The sequence below is a fragment of the Alosa pseudoharengus genome, unplaced genomic scaffold, assembly GCF_046254945.1.
Source record: "Alosa pseudoharengus isolate Yale_2024_CS ecotype anadromous, Long Island Sound unplaced genomic scaffold, YU_APseudo_1.1 YU_APseudo_1.1_scf_4, whole genome shotgun sequence".
Lineage (NCBI taxonomy): Eukaryota > Metazoa > Chordata > Actinopteri > Clupeiformes > Clupeidae > Alosa > Alosa pseudoharengus.
In genome coordinates, this window is record NW_027468774.1 from 11,297,990 (window position 1) to 11,317,453 (window position 19,464).

The 19,464-nt window shown below is 43.4% G+C and overlaps 1 protein-coding gene across 2 annotated transcripts in view; it reads left to right on the forward strand.

Moving 5' to 3' along the window:
- Positions 1-19,464, forward strand: part of ankfn1a (ankyrin repeat and fibronectin type III domain containing 1a) — a 156,645-nt gene that overhangs the window by 41,245 nt on the left and 95,936 nt on the right. For both annotated transcript variants that reach the window (XM_076264819.1, XM_076264820.1), the window contains exon 6: positions 15,745-15,782. In XM_076264819.1, coding sequence (XP_076120934.1) covers positions 15,745-15,782 — 38 coding nt within the window. The remainder of the gene's footprint in view (positions 1-15,744; positions 15,783-19,464) is intronic.

The following is a 19,464-nucleotide window of genomic DNA, read 5'->3' on the forward strand; positions in this document are numbered from 1 at the left end:
ATCCTCTCATGCCAAACATTCCTCTGCCCAGGTGTGTGTGTGTGTGTGTGTGTGTTAGGGGCACGGTTTACAAAACCCAAGGTTCAGTTCGTATCACTGTTTCAGGGTCACAGTTTTCAGTTCTGTACGGTTCTTGCTGTTATTTTTCTTTTAATCTTTAACACTTCCGAAATATCATACTTCAGCGTATGATATATAGCTTAATTATCCACCATTTAGCCTACGGTATTAGTTTATATCATGTAATTATGCACATACTGAAATAATTTAATCATTGAGAGCATCCCTGAGGAAAGGTGAGATTTTTATACAAAGTTTTTGCCATCTACAGTAAGTTTTGTGCCTTTTTAGCACACTTAAATATTACAGTATTGTATTTCTACACATAGTGAAGCCGACCCAAGCTATGCAAGATAGCTTCCAGGCTACCACATAACAGTGACTAGCCCTGTAAATGCGCACTTTCTCTCCTTTCTCTGCTGAATTTGAACGCTCTTCTAGTTTCTCTTTACATGGCTATTTGCTCACTGAAACTGAACGTTAGATCTTCCATGTGAGGAGGACCCAACACACATTTTAATGATATTTTATTTTTGAGGGCTTTTGAGATCTGGGGTTATTACCTTGCAGTAAAGTGTATAATTATTAGCCTACTACACGTCTCCACTGTATACATTGGTCAGAGCCGGTCAGGTGAGGACAGCAGACAGGAAGTGGGACAGCAGACAGGAAGTGAGCTCTACTCCTTCTCCAGTGCCCCTAATCTGTGCAGCTCTTAAATCAGAACATACGCACTGCCTGATGCTGTGCTGATGTATACTGTATGTCTGACTAATGAGTGCATGGGCATCATCATCATCACATACACACACACACACACACACACACACACACACACACACTTGTAAAGTGTGAGTGTATTATATGCACTCTGGAGAGACAAGCCACTTTGCTGTTCCACTGCTTTCTCTGCCTTTGGACTGCACTGTAGATCTCTCTCTCTCTCTCTCTCTCTCTCTCTCTCTCTCTCTCTCTCTCTCTCTCTCTCTCTCTCTCTCTCTCTCTCTGTCTGTGTGTTTGTGCAATACAGAGATGCTGCAGGACTCAGGCCTATGGAGGACAGCTGTGTCCTGTAGACACAAAGTTGTAACCAGCAGCTAGTGATTGAATTTAGTTTGGAAATAAAGGAACTAGATGTCTCTCTCTCTCTCTCTAGGGATTGTGGGTAGTTGGGAGAGTTTGGCTGCTCAGAGTGTCTCTCTGGGCCTTTCTGGTTTCCTTTTCTCTTTCTTAGGTTTATGTTGGGTTTTTGTTTATTAGCCTGCATAGACCCTTTTTTGGTGTTTAGACCCGTGGCTTGTGCTGCCAGGGTCAGCTTTATACCCAATGGATACGGGAGGAGATATGTCGAATCTTACTCTCCGTCATGGCTGTAAGTGTTTCCCCGACCCTTCGGTGTCTGTGGAGCATTGCCTAATTGCCATCGGAGAACAGGTTGGTGCGTCTAACATCAAATCGGCTTCGCGAATGAATAAAGCCGTGGTAGTTTTCCTCGCAGAGATTGAGCAGGTTGATAAGTTAATCGAAACTGGGTTGGTGATTAATGACTTATACTTCCCCGTGTTACCTATGTCTAGCCTCTCAAAGAAGGTTGTAATGTCAAATGTACCCCCTTTCATTTCAAATGAGATGTTAACAGGAATCCTTGCTCGATATGGCAAAGTCAATGCGCCGCTAAAAATGATACCGCTGGGTTGTAAGAACCCTGGAATGAAGCACATCATGTCGTTTCGCCGACAAACTTTCATGATTCTCCACCCTCAGTTCGCTAACCTTAATGTTTCAGTAAAACTGGCATTGGAGGGGAAGGAATACATGATTTTCGTTAGTTCGGAAACAATGCGTTGTTTCGATTGCGGTGAATTAGGGCACATTAGACGGAGCTGCCCGCGTAAAAATTTTAATCCACCAGCTGATTCCAACGTAAACAATGACGCTGGGCTCAATCAGGGAGAGCATGCCGACGAGGCCGCAGGGCCTGCGGCTACAGAGCCCAGTGACATTTCTCCGGGCTCGGGTGAAAGCGGCCCTGATGCCTCAAAGGATAAACTTCAATCTACTCCGAGTGAATTGGGGAATAATGATGAGAACACCGCTGGTAAAGACGGAGGTTTGGATGATCCATCTGACGTTAGTCAGACTGGTGAGTCAGTACCAAGTTCACAAAATCTAGATGGAAATGGGGGATTTGATAATTCTAACACACCGGATGATAGTGATCTTAACATAGTAGGAGATAGTCAAATTACAGATGATAATGATTATGTAGAGGAGGAGGATGATGATGTTAATGATGATGCTGATGAGGAGTTAAATGGTTCAAAGGCGGCTACTCGTCGAAAGTCGAAACTGTACACCTTGGAACAAATTAACAATTTTCTTGATGTTACAAAAAATGTACGAAAGCCCCGTGTTCAAGATTTTTTTCCAGACTTGCAGCTATTCTTAACGTCATGTTCAGTGGCGGTGAAGAAAGCTAGTCTTTTAGAGCTTGAACAAACCAAGCGCTACCGCCTCTCAAAATTTACTACTGCAGTAAGAAATCTAATCAAGGACCGTAGAGCGAAACGGTATCGTTTTTAAGATGGGTTTTCTGTCGTTCCACCTCTTTCTAGTATTCATGGCTTGCATTAATATAGGCTCCTTAAACGTCAATGGATGCCGTGACAGGAACAAGAGGCGATCTCTTTTTGATTTTGTAGCTCTAAAGGCATGTAGTGTGTTGTTCCTGCAGGAGACACACACAGACTTGCACAATCAGGAAGAGTGGCGGAGAGAGTGGAAAGGCCAGGTTTTTCTAAGCCACGGGTCTAATACCAGTGCTGGGGTTGCCATATTATTTTCAGAACAGTTACAGTGGCAGCCTACAGATGTTGTTGAACTTGTACCAGGCAGAATACTACGTGTTGATGTGAGTGTTGATGGGTTTCTTCTTTCCTTTTTTAATATTTATGCTCCAAATATTGGAGCTGAACGTATAGATTTTTTTCAGAAATTGAAGTCGGCAATATCAGACTGCCCCAAAGAGAGGGTGATTTTATTAGCTGGAGATTTTAATTGTACCGTAAATTACATGTTGGACAGGAACCATGATGAACCCCATCCAAGATCTGCTAAGGCTCTTAAGACCTTGTTATCTTATCACGGATTAGTGGATGTGTGGAGAGAACACTTTCCTAATGACAAACAGTACACTTGGGTAAGGAGCAGTGCTAATATTTTTTCAGCTGCCAGGCTAGATAGAATTTATGTTCAGAAGAGCCATAGGGGTTTATTTTGTCGAAGCAGCATAGTACCCACTTTCCTCTCAGACCACCATTATATTTCTGTCTCTTTTCCCTTGACACAAAAGCTTCCACGTTCTTCACATTGGGTGTTCAATAATAGATTATTACAGGATCACAACTTTGTGGGATCTTTCACTCAGTTCTGGGAGACCTGGAGAGAGAGTAAAGTTTCTTACCCATCCCTAAGTCAATGGTGGGATGTAGGGAAAAAGCAGGTTCATGTTTTTTGCCTGCAGTATACAGCCAATAAGTCGGGTGAACTAAAGAGACAAATAAGGGCTGTTGAACAAGAGATTATGGACCTCAGCAGTGGAGAGGGATTGGATGCAGCTGAAGTGATGGAAAGGAAGAAGATGCTCTTGAGAAACCTGTGGGAAGAGAGAGGATATGGGGCTATGGTCCGAGCTCGTTTTACACAGCATAATGACATGGACTTACCCACCACCTTTTTCTTTGGGCTGGAAAAGAGGACATCTGAGAAGAAGCTGGTCACAAACATAAGGCTGCCAGAGGGACGGCTCACCACAGATACAAGAGAGATTTTCTCCTATGCCTTGTCCTTCTACCAGGACCTTTACACTGCAGAGCCCTGTGATATGAGCACAAAAGAGGATCTCTTGAGAGAGGTGCCCCGCCTTTCAGAGGAAGACCAGGGCACCCTTGAAAGACCTCTGACGTTCAGTGAACTGACTGAGGCTGCTATGGGGCAGTCAACAGGGAAGACGCCAGGGTTGGATGGTCTAACAGCAGAATTCTTTAAGACTTTTTGGTCCCTTATTGGGCCTGATCTGTATGCCGTACTTCTTGAGGGGTTGATGGAGAAAACACTGCCATTAAGCTTCAGGAGAGCGGTGATTACACTTTTGCCGAAGAAGGGTGATCTTGCGTGCCTGAAAAACTGGCGGCCGGTGTCGCTCCTTGGGACAGACATCAAGATTTTCTCCAAAGCCATCACAAACCGTCTTAAAGCAGTCTTGGCCAAGATCATTCACCAGGACCAGTCTTATTGCATCCCAGGGCGTTCAATTTTTGACAGCCTTTTTCTTATAAGGGACATGTTGGACTTAATTAAGATGGAGAACCATAATGTAGGCCTCCTTTCTCTTGATCAAGAAAAGGCTTTTGATCGAGTGGATCATGACTACATCTTTAGCGCCCTTCGAGCATTTGGGTTTGGCCCTTTTTTTGTGTCATGTGTTAAGCTTCTGTACACAGATGTGTACAGTATGCTCAAAATCAATGGGTCACTTACGAGGCCCTTTTCTGTGAGCAGAGGCATTCGTCAAGGCTGCAGTTTGTCTGGGCTGCTATACACCATAGCCATCGAGCCCTTGCTCATACAGTTGCGGAAGAGGCTCCAGGGTTTTTCCATTCAGGACACTGCTGGGAATTCCGCAACAGTGAAGCTTTTTGCCTATGCAGACGACATAAATGTTGTCATACGCTCACAAGAGGATATGGCTAATTTGGTAGTTTGCTTAAGTACCTTTCAGAAGAGCTCCTCTGCCAGAGTGAACTGGGGGAAAAGCCTCTCTCTGCTGCTAGGGCAATGGCAGGGCATGGCAGTGCCACCCTTGCCCATGCACTGTCAGTGGGGCAGGGAGGGGCTGAAAATCCTGGGAATCTTCTTTGGCACTGAACAATACATGCACAGGAACTGGGAGGGATTGTCTGAGAAGGTGCAAGGAAGGTTGCGGAGGTGGGAGTGGATTAAACCGCAGTTGTCGTATAGAGGGCGAGTGCTAGTGGTCAATAATTTGGCCGCTTCAATGCTTTGGCACCGATTAACTGTTTTAAACCCACCTGCAGATCTTCTGGCCTCCCTACAGAGGAGGTTTGTGAACTTCTTCTGGGACGAGAATCATTGGCTCCCTCCTGGAGTGCTGTACTTGCCCTTGGCTGAAGGGGGTCAAGGCCTGATCCACCTGACCAGCAAAGTGAAGGCAATGAGACTTCAGTCCGCTCAGAAGTTGTTGTATGGGACTGACCTCCCATGGGTGGACTTTGGCCTTGCCTTGTTGAGGTCTAAGACTGATTTGTTCTTTGACAGGCATCTGTTTCTTGTGTCGGTTTTTGACTGTGTTCACACTAGTGACTTTTACACTTCAGTGTTACAAGCCTGGAGGCACTTTAGGGTGTCTCGGTTTGAACATTATGGCATAGATGAACCATTGTTTTCAAATCCTTTTTGGTCAAAAGCTGGGGTGACGTCTGCAAGCGTTGTATCCATGTTTAGCCAAGCAAAAATAACGAAACTTGGACACCTGCTTAATTTCACTGCTGGACGTTGGTTCTCTGTTCCTGAGCTCACATCTATGTTGGGCTGTAGGTCTGAAAGGGTGGTGGGAGATATACTGAGGAACCTAAAGGGAAGTTTTCCACAAAGCCTTGTAAACTGTGTTGATTGTTGGCTTGAGGGCGGTCCAGTTGATGCCCGGTTTCCTGATTTGTACATCACTCCCAACTGCCAAATACCGGATTCTACAGAGAGACTGCTCTCCTTCAAGGGGATGCAAGATGTGCATTTTGTTACAGCGGACAAGAAACTTCTGTACAATGCTCTTGTTAAGTGTGCAAATGTTAATGTGCTCAGGGACAGGTGTGATACAAAGTGGAGGACTCACTTTGGGGGTAATCAAAACTTGCTACCCTCATGGAGGGTCCTGTACAAGGGTTCTATCCCTAAAAGGTCTGGTGACCTTCAGTGGCGTGTGCTGCACAGTGCCATGGCCACAAAGGTCTTTGTAGCAAAACTGAGGTCTGATGTTTCCCCCATGTGCAGGTTTTGTGATGTCCCTGATACAATTTTCCACTGTTTTTGTGACTGCTCACAATTGGTTTCCTTTTTTCATCTTTTGGAGGCAGTGTTTCAAGGATTAGGCTTTACCTTCTCGAAAGAACTTTTCATTTGCGGGGTCAAGTACTCCAAAGCCAAAAAAGATCTGTGCGGCTGCCTGAACTTTCTAATTGGTCAAGCAAAGCTGACCATTTGGAAAGGGAATCGATTGGGGGAGGAGGGGATATCTGTGAACTTAGTGGAAATGTTTAAAGGGTTAGTGGAGTCGAGGGTCAGAGTGGAATATGCCTTCTTCCACGTTACAAATAACCTTAGTTGGTTTGGACGTAAATGGTGTGTGGGTAAAGGCTTGATCCATTTTTCTGATGATGGAAGACTGATTTTTAAATGGTGAAACAACAATCTGTACCACTGCTTTGCCGTGTGTATTAATGGGGATTGAGTAATTGATCCATAGTATGGTTCAATAAAAGGGATTTTAAAAGTCAAAGTCTCTCTCTCTCTCTCTCTCTCTCTCTCTCTCTCTCTCTCTCTCTCTCTCTCTCTCTCTGTCTGTGTGTTTGTGCAATACAGAGATGCTGCAGGACTCAGGCCTATGGAGGACAGCTGTGTCCTGTAGACACAAAGTTGTAACCAGCAGCTAGTGATTGAATTTAGTTTGGAAATAAAGGAACTAGATGTACCGCAGAGCAGTACAAAATATGACCGCCGCCCAGTCCTGCACATTCTTTCCATTCTTTTCCATTCTTTTCATTCTTTCTCCTACTCCATCATAGCCTAGAAATCTAGACGCACCCTAGCTAGGGTTGTCTAGCACTCTCCGTTGGCTTGCGAGCTGGAAAATGAAACTTCAATAAGGCCAATCACATCGTGTATAGAGTCGGTAGGCGGGCTTAACATAATGATTGATGGCAGAGTTACAACGGTTCAGCGTAAATTCCTTGCTACTTGAAAAGAAGATGGATGTTGCTGTTGGCAAACAGCGTGACACGAGTTAAGCTTTTTTTAAGTTGGCAAAAGTTTGAACTAGCCAACTAGCTCCGCTGGTGGGAAAACGCATGGCACTCATGAGTTGTAGCGCTATCCTATTGCGTGCAGCGGGAATTTGAAAGACAACCAATTATCCCGCCCCTCGGACTGAGCACTGCGAATGGTGAGTCCCCAGACCCTACATCTTGATGTCATCAGTAATATTGAATATAGTGTGATCATTCACATCAGTGGCCATTCTAGATTCTGCTCGACCCTCCACACACACACACACACACACACACACACACACACACACACACACACACAGACACACACAGACACACACACACACACACACACACAAACACAACACACACAAACACAAACACAATGATGGCCTATGTCATATGTTTCTATTTCCTATATTTTGGAATTCATATATAAGTGTATATATTTTGTTAATAATGTTTAGTATTTTATAATCTGCATAATTACTAGTAGCTAAAAATATTTAGTCATTGGAATACTTCATATTGATTTTAAAACTATTACACTTAGGCATACAGTATATTTAATGTGGTGTGTAGATCTGCAGTGTTTCCTCTATGTTGATTTGGTAGTGGCGGCCCGCCAAGGTTTAATTTTCTTCCCCCACGGTATCAGAAATGGGGCAGACGCACAATAGTCGCAGTTGCCTTTTAAATTATCCTGCCGACATTATGCACCCCGGTTGGCGGCCGCTAACATTGCAATTTAACAACAAGCAGAACTATTCAGAGGTTTGGGGCTGTCCAGTTTAACTCCACATAGTGTGTTGATGTGCTTATTGTCCAAACGTTTGCTTTCTTCTGAGTCACTATTAAACACCTCCACCAAAAACGTCACCGCGGTGGGTCCGTTTTAATAAGACAACATTCAACTTGTCAGTTTTGACAGCTCACGTCCTGATATCAAACATCTGGAAACATTAAAACGATAAGTGAGTCACTAACATAATACAAATTGGAAATAGTCTATAGATGTAGTAATAGATGTAATGATGTTAAAGTAAATAGTTGTGTTGTATGACACGGAAAAGTTTATTTTTTTAATGATTTGGGCTACACAGACGCACAAAGGCCGCACAACCTAAACGTTTGTTACCCTTGTTGCTAAATGTGAAAATAAATTAGCAAAAAGAAGTGCAACCATTTTTTTAATTTTCTAACGAATTAGGCTACAGAATGCTTAGCCTAGGCCAGGGGTCGGCAAACTCCGGCCCGCCGAGCATTTCATTTGGTTATCAGGCTGCTCGCTATTTTTTTCCTGCGATAGAGACGACGTTGGTTAGCCTTACTGCAAACTGCTTTTCATTCTCCTTAGAGAACGTTTGCAATGTCAATGTCAAAACATCATGTTAAATAGAGATAACATCATGTTAAACTAAGTTAACTCTTAGTTATCTCCTTTGCAGCAGATCTAATGTGAACGTTATGCGATCCATTTAATTGGGAACGCGTCTGCACTCACGAGAGGGAGAGAGAGCCGCAGGTTCCAGCTGGCTTGCCATTGTTGATAATTGACATCTTCTTATAAGAAACTTTTAAAAGGAAATCATGAAGGCAACAGTAGCTCCCACTACTGACCATTTAAAAACTGTGAGAGGGCCCAGCCATAGCACAGCACTAGCCATAGCGGTGCAGGCAGAAGATAATTGAGAAATAAACGTGAATTAAAGCGACTGTCTTAAAGCGACAGTGCACAATTTATACATTTGATAAACTGCATAAAATTAGCAGTATTTTTAATTCATTTTTTAAAAGAAATACTTTTCATACTAAATTATAGGCTATAAATACAATAGTTTTTTATGTATGTGTCGTGGGGGGGGGGGGGGGGGTTGTTGTGCGGCAATTTTCAAAATGTGGCCCTTGAGCCAAAAAGTTTGCCCACCCCTGATCTAACAGCATGTATGCTACTCAGCATCAATGGACCACCTCTTTCTGAATTCCCCTATAACCGAGCCTTGGAGTTATTTTTCCAAAAGAAAAATTAAATGTGCACAGCAAGGCTTCTTTGAATTTTGGTTTCCCCAAGAAGAATTTCTTGTAAAATTCATTTTGCAGACCTGTTGTAGATTCTCCAAAAATACAGTTCAATTACAACTGAAAATAATGCCTCATTGAATAGAGTGTGTGAGTAGAGGTTAATAAATATAATTGTTTGTGTTGCAGCGAAGTGTCAGTTGTCAGTTCCGTGGTGCTGGGACGGGGGGCGGCGGGAAGTGTTCGGACGGGCCTGCCCCCACTGCTTAAAAAAATCCTAGAGGAAACACTGCAGATCTAATTGAGTGCACCTTGTTGGTGTGTGTAATTGAGTGCCTGTCGCTTTAAGAAATATGTGAGGGTAACTATCCTTCGGTATCACAGTTTCAGGCTAGTGAAAAATAGTTGCATATAGTGGATAACAAGGATATGTGGATGCAATTCCTTATGTTTTCTGTGTCTGTGTTTCTGTGCGAGAGCAGTCAGCAGAGCTGATTTAGAATTAAAAACGTTCTCTTGGGAAAGAGCAGTTAGTAGAGCTGATTTAGAATTAAAAACGCCTCTTGGGGGAGTGCAGTAGAGCTGAGTGCTGATTTAGAAGGGGGCTGATCCTATAGCTGTGTCCCTATAACTACTGTGTGGGAAAAGGCTTTATGATGCAGTGATTGAACATGATGATTTGACCTTGAAATCTTGAATCTGAATGGCATCCAGTAGAGTTGGTGTGTATGTCCATGTGTGTCTGTGTTTGTATGTGTGTGTGTATATGTTTGTGTGTGTGTATATGTTTGTGTGTGTGTGTGTATGTTTGTGTGTGTGCGTGTGTGTGTGTGTGTGTATGTGTGTGTGTGTGTGTGTGTGTGTGTGTGTGTGTGTGTGTGTGTGTCTTTCTGAAAGGATAAGGACATTGATCACATCACTGTGTCTGTGAATTGCCATAAAACTGAGCCTTTATTATTTAGTTTCCTCTGAGAATAAATACATATTTTTTTCACTGAATGTAATTTTGATTTGTAAGACTATTTACCACAAGGCTACCTCTCCCTGAAGGCTGATAAAAGTAGGCCTGATATAAGCGTAATAACAGGTTGTTAGAGGTGAGAGTTTGGCAGGGGCTTTTTTGTCTAATGACTAATGTTATCACTGCAGTACAGTAGTTACTATACAGTAGAGAGTATAACTTACAAAGCAGTGAAGGGGGTAAAATATATGGTATAGCCAAATCCATGTATATGGACAACAAATGTGCTGTGATATTGATAACAGCAGAACAGAATAATACTTTACTCAGGGCCGTGGGGTGAGAGAGGGAAAGTGAGTGTGTACACACAATTTTTTATTTTACACGTTACTGTTTCCTTTAATGTTGTAAATATGTTCTAATTATCACTGTAAAAAATGTTTAAAAGGCTGTTTTGCTCGTGCTTTGGCAACACTGTACCTACAGTCACGCTAATAAAGCAACCTTGAATTAAATTGAGTATGGCTTCAGATAGAGATGAAGCATGTTGATATGAGACGTTATGTGTGTGTGTGTGTGTGTGTGTGTGTGTGTGTGTGTGTGTGTTTTGTTGTTGTTGTTAAATATTGGTGTTTTTTTTTTTAAATACATTCTCTTGACTCTTTGTCTAAGGCACAGAAACAACTGTGACAAAATATTTATTGTAAGCAGACAGAACAGCAAATGGTGCATCTAACTCATTGCTCTCCCCACAAGAGACATCGTAATTAAATCTGCCCAATTAAATATGACTACCTGCCCCCCACCCCCTCTCCAATCTGACCCCAGACAGGAATGTATATTCTGTCGTTTATATATCTAGCCATGAGTGTTCTAGATCTGGTGTGCATTGCCATGAGTGTTCTAGATCTGGTGTGCATTGCCATGAGTGTTCTAGATCTGGTGTGCATTGTCATGAGTGTTCTAGATCTGGTGTGCATTGCCATGAGTGTTCTAGATCTGGTGTGCATTGTCTTGGCTTCACTTTGCAACCTTGTGCTGTGCGTGGAGCAGAGCAATCAGAACTCTGCTGTAACATCCAGAATAAAGAACTATTCCTGTTCATTGTTTATGGATCCCCATTAGCTGTCACCAAAGTGGGACGAGCTAGTCTTCCTGCGGTCCACAACAAGAAAAGATCACTTACTGTAACAATGATAATTTAAAAGCAGTAAAACATTGTAGACATCATTATAAACATCATCAGAAATTATTATTCAAAATAAATTACAGTATTACATTCATTATTACATTCATGCAGTAAATATGTCCATCCCCTTCCTGTTTTACCTGCATTAGCTACATTGGATTAGCATTGGGTCAACTCGGAGTCTCCATTTGGAATTAAGGAGACGTTTTTCAATAGCATTCTTCAGTGTGTTGGGAAGACAGTCAGCAGCAATATCTGCAGGTGTGTTGAGGAACTCTCCCCAGTGCCTCCCGTGCATTGTGTGTGTGTGTGTGTGCCTGTGTGTGTGTGTGTGTACGTGTGCATGTGCGTGTATGTGTGTGTGCATGTGCGTGTATGTTTGTGTGTATGTGTGTGTGTGTGTGTGTGTGTGTGTGTGTGTGTGAGGATACAGTGAAGCCAGTGAAGTGCTGTAGTTCAGCATGGCTGAGGGTGTGTGAGACAGAGAGAGTGTGTGTGTGTGTGTGTGTGTGTGTTAGCCATCAGAAGTCTCAGTGCCCACAAGTGTAACATTCCAGAAGGTGAATGCACCCCTGATGTGGTGTTGTTGCTCGGGAAACGGAACATTTCATTTTCTCTGTGTGTGTGTCATGAGCTCCCATCAGGAGACGCTTTTCACTGCGATGCCCTCCGTCTCTTTGTGAGCGTGCACAAAAGGCGTCTTCCCTCCATCCGCAGGGGAAGAAAAGATGAGGCCACTTGTTTCTCAAGGTCACTGTGCTCTCTCTTCCTCACATCCTGCTTGACCCTCTCGCACCTTCGTTTGCTGGCTTGTGTAATGTGTACCTCTCTTTTTTTCTTTCTCTCTTATAATCTCTCATCCCTCTGTTTTTCTATCTCCTCACTATGTCCTTGTCACCCCCTTCCTTCTATCTCTCTCTCTTTCTCTATCTCTTTCTTTCTCTCCATCTTTCTCTTGATATCTCTACACCTCCCGTTATCTCTGACTTTTCTCCCTCCCTCCACACCTCTATCTCTCTTTCTCTGATCCTCTCTGTCCCCCCATCGCCATCTATCCATCTTTTATGTGTTTTTCTTTCTGTGTTTCACCTCTCCTCATCCCACTCTCCCTCCCTCAATCTCTTTCTTACCCTCCATTCCACTATCTCGACTCTTTCTCTCTTCCTCCCTCCATCTCTCTTCCTCCCTCCTTTCCTTTATCTCTCTCTCACTCCATTATTTTCCCTCCCCTCTTTGTCAGTCTGCTCCTGCTTAAAGGACAATTCCGGCGCAAAATGGACCTAGGGGTTAATAACACATGTGTACCGAGTTTGTCCGTTCTCTGGGATATGTTTTCATGCTAATCGAACATGACCAGTTTTACCACAAACCGCTAATTAGCGTTTAACGCTAGTCTTCGGGGCACACGCAAAGTAAAAATAAATCGTTATTTCTATAACACTAACAAGGCTCAAAATAGCACCACACTTCCAACTTGACAACGTGACAATTCAGCTCACGTTGCACGACGTTGGACTGGAGCAACGCAAGCTCTGCAGTGTTGCCAACTTAGCGACTTTGTCGCCATATTTAGCGAGACTTCAGACCCCCCAAGCGACTTTTTTTGTAAAAAGCGACTAGCGACAAATCTAGCTACTTTTTCTGGCGTTCTTGGAGACTTTTGGAGACTTTGATGTGATGGCATGTAACATCCCTTTTTACTCCTCTGTGTGAGCAGTGAGTTCGTGCTGTGTGAAAGTCTCATGCCTGTTTCATTTGTGAATTACATCGAGTTCGCCCGAAGCGTTGCCCCATGATTATAAAAGTAATGACTGGCCTGTAGTATCAGCCCATGTTATTACACGGAAGTAGATATTCTATAGATCTAACAGCTCAGACAACGTTATTGGAAGGTGCCGCAACTCTATGGCCGCAACTTCGGGTGAGATTACAACCAGAATCAACGAGACGAGAGCAATGACACAATGACAAGGACACGCTGCCAGCATCGTTCAACAACCACACTAAACAAAAGAAAGTAGCCTAGGCTACAACTTCATTCACAAGCAGTTCAAAATCGAACATACAGGTTAGAAAAATATAGCATTCGTTTAGGCTATGTAGCCTCAATGTTGTCAATGCAGGACAGACTGTCGGCTGAGGGGGGGGAAATCTGTTGGTCTGTCCTAGTGACATTAAGCCTAAATATATCCAAAATATAGCCAGTAAGGTTAAATTGTGTGTAGCCTATGGTGAAGTTATAATCAGACTTCAAGCAGTGCAAAGCAGATGGAGCAGTTGGGAATAGGTTGGACTGCTTTTCAGCCACTTGATGCTCATTCTGGTGTAGGCTATGACGAGATAGTGTACAGAAGTGTAAAGTGTCTCAATTAATATACAAGTATAGTAAATGAAATATATTTAAAGTTGACTATTTGAGTAGGACAAAAGCAAACAGGTGTAAAAGGGAGTTAAAGGGCCATCACCGTTTTTTTTTTTTTTTTTTGGGGGGGGGGTACACGACGTGGTGACGTAATTGATATGCAAATTAGTATGTGACGTCATCTAGCGACATTTAGCGACTTTTGGAGCTGGCTTTAGCTACTTTCCATTTTAAATAGTTGGCAACACTGCTGATCTGTCACGTGACTGTTTTCCCAAGATGGCGCCCGCTTGTATACGTGAACGGTACTGTTTCTAAACTATCTTTTTAATAAACTGTCTGTACACTTACAAAGTTCTCAATGCTTCGGTTTACATTAACCCTCATTATGCTACCGTGGAAGTGTGGTGCTATTTTGGTAAAACTGGTCACGTTTGATTAGCATAAAAACATATCCCAGAGAACGGACAAACTCGGTACACATGTGTAGGTTCCTAGGTTTATTTTGCGCCGGAATTGTCCTTTAAGGTAACAGCTTCCAGCAATCTGTCCCCAGGCATTGCTCACACATCTGCACTAATGCCAGCCCCAGCCCCAACCCCAGCCCTAGTTCCAGCCCTAGTTCCAGCCCCAGCCCCAGCCCTAGTTCCAGCCCCAGCCCCAGTTCCAGTTCCAGCCCCTTGAGTTCACTGTGAGCAAAGGATTATAGGTCTGTTGCGAGCCTGATACAGCCCTGAGTTTGGTGCAACATGGAGCTGCTGATGAAATGTGAGTCACCTGCACCACGTGTTGACTGCACCTGTAAAAGAGAAAGCGAGGCTTGACCTACAGTAGCGTTGTCTGGCCATCCTAGCTGAACACATGTCATGAATGCCAAGCTAGGATGAGTGACTAGGTCAAGCCAGGTGTAAGTAAATCAGGATACGTGTGCATTGTCGTCTTTCCTCAAAAGAACTCACGGTTGGAAAAAAAGACACAGAAAATAGCGTCATGCACGCCAAGTGAGCAACAGCTTTTGATAGAGACTGACAAGGAAGTAAAATATTTCTTCTTTGACTGGGGTCAGACCAACTGAATGCACATTTATGTATGCACCCACGACGTGTGAGTGCTTCCTCGTCTCGGCACGCGACATCATTAAGAAAAGAGCAAGCCACTATAAAAAAAATAATTTTCGAAAATATACCCTCTGTTTCTAGTCAACTTCTGCAGTAGGCTATTCATCAACGTCGATCAACACAATAAGCAAGCGATGACTATGTTCACAATTGTTCAATTGATCACAATTGAAATAACCCTATGCCTGTATGTAGGCGATCTGTCTTCTTTAGTGAGCAAATGAAGTAATATGTATACATTGAATAAAGTTCTTAAAAAAAACAAGTGGAGGTCTGATCGACGTGGCAGCTGGCTTAACCAATAAGAAAACATAATAATAATTAGAATTAACTAAGCCTGGCTGTTGGGAAACCAAGTCAAGGCTAAATACAGCCAATCAGGATATCAAAAAAAAAAATCCCAGCTTAATCCGTTACTTAGGTTTTGAGAAATATCCCTCAGGGCTTTAAAGAGTAGCGTAACCTTGGTTGTTTTTGCCTCAGAAAACCCTTCACAGGTACATTATGACAGAAAAGCTGTTGTGTGTGTCTGTGTGTCTTTCTTTGTGTGTGTGTGTGTGTGTGTGTGATTGGGTTCTTGGAAAAGCTGTTGCATGCCCTGTAATTTAATTATGAGTGGGTGAATAGCTACAATGCTCTGTTCCCTCAAAGAGACGAGCAGGTTGGAGTGTGACACACAGACACGTGTCTCTCACACAGAGTGAAGTGTGCAAACACTGCCTGTCACAGATGTGCTGCAGAGAGAACACAGTAAACACACACACACACACACACACACACACATCTTGTGCTGTGTATTTGTGTATTTGTCGCTCAAGTTCTTTGTGTGTGGGTGTGTGTGTGTGTGTGTGTGTGTACTGTGTTCTCGCTCATATTCTCTCTGCGGCACACCTGTGACAGGCAGTTGCAGAAAGTGTGTGTGAAAAAGCTTATGTGTTTTATTAATTTTACCGTTCTCATTTTTGTGTTACCAGAGTCTTGGGTCGACGGGGAGGTATGAACCTCGTAAAAAGTAAGTGTTTGTTATGTGAAGCCATGCTTTAATTCCATTTAACACATTTGATTCATTTCCTGGTTACCAGGCTTTTCACACTAACCTGCCAACCTGTGTTGTGTAATCTTGTAACAGGTGCTCCGGTTTTATTAATTTAAAAAATCGGTAACACTTTACTTGACGGGTGAGTTCATAACACATTCATAGCAGCTGTCATAAACTGCACATAAAGTAAAGTAAAGTGTTACCAAAAAATCATTCTTTTCATTCTGCCCATAACTGTGTGTTTGGGTGTGTGTGTGTGTGTGTGTGTGTGTGTGTGTGTGTGTGTGTGTGAGAGAGAGGGAGAGAAAGAGAGAGAGATAGAGTTCAAACAGTTTGCACACAGCCTATCTGCTGGAAGCCCATTCAATCCTCCAGGGGCAGCCGTGGCCTACTGGTTAGGTCTTCGGGCTTGTAACCGAAGGGTTGCCGATTCGTTCCCCGACCTGTAGGAAAAATGTGGGCGGGGGAAGTGGTTGAGCACTGCTCTCCCATGCCCACATCCACGGCTGCAGTGCCCTTGAGCAAGGCACCTAACCCCTCACTGCTCCCCGAGCGCAGCTGTAGCAGCCAGCTCACTGCTTCGGGATTAGTGTGTGCTTCACCTCACTGTGTGTTCACTGTGTGCTGAGTGTGTTTCACTAATTCCCAGATTGGGATACATGCAGAGACAAAATTTCCCTCACAGGATCAAAAGAGTAGATATACTTATATTATACAATCCAATTAAAGGGAGAGATACTATTTTAGGTTTGATATTTGTGTATGTGTGGTTTTTGAGGTTATTGTCTGTTGTGATGGCATGTCTAAAGCCTTTATATTGCATTTTCTCTCTTACATAACCTCCAGCGAGCGCATGTTTTCATGTCCCGTTTGTTTGTCTGTATTTCTATCTGTTTTTCTGTCTGCAGTAGTACACAAAAACTAACAGTCCCTTAAAATGAACCGGCTCCAGATAACTCTGTTTAACACTGAGAGATGGGGCAAAGGCTAGGGCAGTGGTTCTCACAGAGTGGGGCGGGCCCTACTAGTGGGGAATAGAGACATTATATATGTGGCAAAGAGGTAGGATAGTTACATATCCAGTATGATAATGCAATAATCCTTTTTATTACATGGCTCTTCAGAGTGCTGCAGAAAGTTCCATTCACATGAATGGGCCTTCCCAACGTTCGGGCCTATGTTAAATCTATATAAATCACCTGCAAAGTACATAATCACCGCTGTCAATGGCAACGGGTTGATTAACATCTTTCATATCCCTCCGCAAGAATTCTGTTTGCTTATTGCAATGGAATTTCATTGAAAGGGAAAGTAAGCTAGCAAGACGTTGCCACGCAACACCTAAAACTGTCAAGTTCTATCTGTGTGGCGAAGTATTTATTTTGTCAGCGGAAGACACGAAACGGTAGCAAAATCATTTTTAAAGATTCATTGTGTTAGGTTTCTTTTCTCGTTTTGGCAAGTAGCCGTGTAATACTGTAAGCGGGATAATGTATTGTCCGCCGGTAATTATCAGAAAATAAGTCCCTTCAGGTCGAAGCAAAACCCCTCCTCTGCGCGTCGGGGTTCTGTTCTCCCTGTCGGGACTTATTTTCTGATAATTACCAGCGGACAATACATTATCCCTTACTTAGTGTCAGAAAGTTCAAATAGTAGGGAATGAATTGTCCATGGGGATTAGGAGTTGTGATAGGGCAAGTAGTGGGTTGCTAGGCTGCCCAGGCCAGAAATCCGGGCAAGGGGACAGCAACAGGCGATGGTAGGGCAGGCATAGGGATGGGACTTCAGGTGCGATAAGGGCCAATCACAAGAATGGCTGATTGACTGGTAATTGTTTACCTCACAAGTGAGGTAAGGGGGAAGAAAGAGAGATATAGATTGGGTTAGTATTACTAAGTATATCAATGGCACTATATAGAGTACTATAGAGAGAAAAGGCAAGAGAGGGAGAGTTGAGAGAGAAGGGGGGGGAGTTGAACGGCAAGACAGAGAGAAGAGGTAGGAGGGAGAGTTGAGAGAGAGAAAGGGAGGGGGAGAGAAGAGGGGTTGTATGGTGTGACACATGAAAAGTCCATGACAGCGCTATGCTATAGCAGCATAACTAAAGCATGGTGAGGGTAGTCAGCACTAGCGCAGGAATGGTCAGTGGCCACCATGGCATGCATGACTGGGGTGCCAGTCACACGAGGACGCAGCAGGGTGGTTTATTCCAAAATAAACTCTGAGGTGGTTGATGTTCCACACTGCACCATACCTGACTATGGGAAGGACTAAAGAGGTATGTTTTAAGTCTAGACTTAAAAATAGGTAGGGTGTCTGCTAATCGAATTGAGGGAGGGAGATTATTCCAGAGGAGGGGTGCACGGTAACAGAAACCTCTGCCTTTTGGGATTACAAGAAGTCCAGTATTCTGTAATTGTAGGGGTATAGGTGGGTTATATGTAACAGAGGTCGTAATTCGTCCGCCGCTCACGGCCCTTGAACCCGCCACCTCCACACACACCGGCATGGGAGTCGAACGCTCTAACCACTGAGCTAAAAGCCCAGGCTTCATACTCAGCGGTTAGAAGCGTTCTTAAGGTTAGGGCTGTGAGGATTTACACGGGCAACTAGCACGCTAGCTCAGTTCGCCTCCGTTTTTTTTTTTTTTAAACTGTCTGTTTGTTTTTGTGTTGTCTTGCTTTGTTTGTGTTGACTATGTAAAGTGACCTTGAGTCTATAAATATAAATATAAATAAAAGTTATTATTATTATAGAAGATCTTTAATAGCTTTAAGCTCTTTAGACAGGTATTATTGCTGCCAGTGTATAGAGCATTGCAATAGTCTATCCTTGTCTATCCTGGTCAATTATAACTCCTAACACTTGTGGATGAGGTCAGTGGAAGATCACTATATGTTCCTTAAGTGGTAAATAAATGGTACTATATAGTGTTATACTATAGAGAGAAAAGGCAAGAGAGGGAGAGTTGAGAGAGAGGGGGGGAGTTGAACGGCAAGACAAAGAGAAGAGGTAGGAGGGAGAGTTGAGTCTAGAGAAAGGGAGGGGGAAAGAAGAAGGGTGATCTTTTTAGGACCTAAAACCATGACTTCTGTTTTATTTGAGTTTAAAAGCAGGAAGTTGTTCGTCATGTTTTTATATCTCTCTGACATGACAGGTGAGGTGTAATGAACAGGGGTGTGTGGAAAGGGGAAAAAATGGTGGGGGGTGATGAAATGGTGTGTGTGTGGCGGCGGTGTACCTGTGTGTGTGTATATGTGTGTGTGTGTGTGTGTGGGAGGGGAGGGGGGTGAAATGGTGTATGTGTGTATGGTGTGTGTGTGTGTGTGTGTGTGTGTGGGGGGGGGGGGTGTTGGTGTGTGTGTGTGTGCACCCATCTCTATTAGACCACGTTCACACACGTTCACACTGACATGCTCTTTTTCACCTCCAAAATGCTAGTATTCCAAAGCAGTGAGTGTTAAAACAATTCAGGTGGAAATTGATTGTGTACACATGTTGTTGCTTTGATACTTCATATTTAGCTGTATAGCTAGCTCCCTAGCTTAGCTAAGGAAGACAGCTAAGACTTTTGGAAGAAAAACAAAATGACGGTTGATGTGATGTGAAATTATATTTTTGCAACGGTCAGTGGCATCATAGAAAAACAGTTGAA